Genomic DNA, 2,635 nt, shown 5'->3' with positions numbered 1-2,635 from the left:
CCTTCTTAGCCATCTCTAAACACATGTATTTTGCAAGTAAATAAGAATTTCCTCTTCCCTATAAGGAGTCAAGTATTATTACTTATAGACATAAAGAATAGCCAGAAGTAGTTACTATACCTATTGACATAGACAGAGAGAGAGAGAGAGAAAGAGAGAGAGATTCCATATTAATCTTAGGTTTTTGAGGGTCCTAAAATAAAATAAATAAATAAACCTAATAGATAGTGAAATGTATTAAAATAATGGAACTAGCCTTTTAAGCTTGTTCCTATATAAATGTTCCACTTGTTGCATCTTCTTGTTATCAGGGCACTTACCTAATTAGCAACATCAACATTCCCAAGAGAAATACACAGCGGGAGAGGAGAGGGAGAGGGAGAGGGAGATGGAGTTGAATGAACATAGTTTCTTACAGGAGTTATTAGCTCTAAGAAGAGACAGTAGTAGTAGCAGTACATGGGAAACCAATATTCCAACAGAAATGAATGATTTGTTGTCTAGTAGTGGTAGCTGGGGAAATTTTGATTACTTTGATCAACAAAACCCTTCATCTTCTTTCTTCCCAAATTCTTCTTCCACCCATGAATTCTCACCTCCATTTGAACCCAACTTTAACAACTTCAACGCCACCTTTAATCAAGAAGTCTACTATCCCTTCGGCTTTGGCGTTACTGATGAAGCACTACTCTCAGCTCAGCAGCAAGTCACTGACTCATCCTACAGCACCCTTGATACGCCGCCGTTTCCGGTCCAGGAAGACAATCCATGGTCCATACTTGAAGAAGAAGAGTTGGGTTTGCTTGGTGATGAAATACACTACTTGGAGACTCAAGCTGAAGCTGCAGCAGCCTGTAAAGTGGAACCAACTCAGTCCCCTGACCAAGTCCCCTCTTTCAACGTGGGAATCTGTGTGGAGAGAAATACCAGAGCTACTAATAAGAAGTTGCAGGGGCAGCCATCAAAGAATCTAATGGCTGAGAGAAGAAGAAGAAAGCGATTGAACGACCGGCTTTCGATGCTAAGATCAATTGTGCCCAAGATAAGTAAGGTAATTAAGTTTAAACTCCTTTTTTTTTTCAGAATGCATGTAGATATGATTAATGTTGAATACAGAAGCTAATTTTCTTTTTTAATTTATTACTGTGGTTTTGTAGATGGATAGAACATCTATACTTGGAGACACTATAGATTACATGAAGGAGCTCCTAGAGAGAATCAACAATTTGCAACAAGAAATTGAAACAGATTCAGATCAGTTAAATGTGATGAGCCTTTTCAAGGATATCAAACCAAATGAAATGCTAGTCAGGAACTCACCTAAGGTATGTACCCTGCAAATTTAAATCTTAAAATGCAGACCAGGGCGTAATCAAGTTGGCTAGAGCAGTTTGTGTCTGTGTGCTCTCCCCTCTGCGCCCAAGTTCAAATGTCCTGTACCGCAGTTTAGATTACTTTAGAATATCGCTCGAATATGAAAAAGTAAAGCTAAGAATTGACATTGGTGTTGGATTGATTTGCAGTTTGATGTGCAAAGGAGGAATGTGGACACCAAGATTGACATATGCTGTGCAGGAAAGCCAGGGCTGTTGTTATCAACAGTGTCTACCTTGGAAGCCTTAGGCCTTGAGATTCAGCAGTGTGTGATTAGCTGCTTCAATGACTTTGCAGTGCAAGCTTCTTGCTCAGAGGTATGTGAATTGGCTTTCCAGTAATATAAATAGAATCTCTTTGTGACTTGTTTAGTTGGAGAAGTATTAAGTTAATGTTTTTATCTGGTGATTCGTTGATGTCATTAAACAGGATTCTGATCAGAGAACACTGGTAACTTCTGAGGACATAAAGCAAGAACTATTTAGAAATGCAGGATATGGAGGAAGATGCTTGTAATTGCAAGAATAAAGTGGGAAGAGGAAAAGTAACAACTTTTGCGGTAAAGCTTTAGAGGAGATGGCTTTTTGTTGTAATCTCTGGAATTTCAGTGACGGTTTGCTATTGAGAGGTTACATTATAATTCACTTTTTTTTATTATAATTCACTTTTTTTTTATATATTATTAAATAATTGGTGTCTTTTCATGGAGTAGCATTTGCTTCAGTAGTAGGAGATGTTAATTCATGTACAATGTACTTTGTTCTCCAAGAGTGAAAGAGTGTCTTTAACATTTTAAGTGCCAAGAAAAGGCTAAAATTAGGGTTTAGAAGCTATGTGGGAGTGAATTGACACAAATTAACCAACTTTGTATTGGTGATGCTGGTTGTTGATTGCAAATAAAATTAGTTGGAGAAGAGGATGTAATGATGATGTAAGAAAGCTTTTCTATGGATGTAGTTGTAGATTGTTGCCTACAGATTCCTATGTGGATATATTATTTTGCATACGAGATTAAATTTTTTGCACTCAAATTTTTTGTGATTTATCTTATTTGTTTGACACTTGGTCATTCATTTAAATTCCAATTAACAATTTTAACTTTTCTACTTATCTTTTTGATAAAAAAATTAAAAACTAAAGATAAATTAAGTTAAAATGACATATAGTGCTCAAATAGATAAGACACAGAGAGGTCACAAAGAATTTTAAGTGCAAAAGATTTGAACGCTTTGCATACAAAGAGCAGATGTAGACAGAGTAT

General features: G+C 36.4%; 1 protein-coding gene across 1 annotated transcript; it reads left to right on the top strand.

The window, feature by feature from the left end:
* The first annotated feature begins 342 nt into the window (after positions 1-342).
* Positions 343-2,350, top strand: LOC103939726 (transcription factor bHLH93). Its single transcript, XM_009349836.3, has 4 exons — positions 343-1,051; positions 1,158-1,325; positions 1,524-1,691; positions 1,804-2,350. Exons 1-4 carry the CDS (start codon positions 389-391, stop codon positions 1,888-1,890), a joined length of 1,086 nt encoding a protein of 361 aa, XP_009348111.2. The 5' UTR covers positions 343-388; the 3' UTR covers positions 1,891-2,350.
* Positions 2,351-2,635: the final 285 nt, after the last annotated feature.

The sequence above is a fragment of a genome, unplaced genomic scaffold, assembly GCF_019419815.1.
Source record: "Pyrus x bretschneideri cultivar Hongxiangsu unplaced genomic scaffold, Pyrus_bretschneideri_v1 Contig17, whole genome shotgun sequence".
Classification (NCBI taxonomy): Eukaryota; Viridiplantae; Streptophyta; class Magnoliopsida; order Rosales; family Rosaceae; genus Pyrus; species Pyrus x bretschneideri.
Note: the sequence above shows the minus strand (reverse complement) of the source record. Positions and strands in the feature narration are given on the sequence as shown.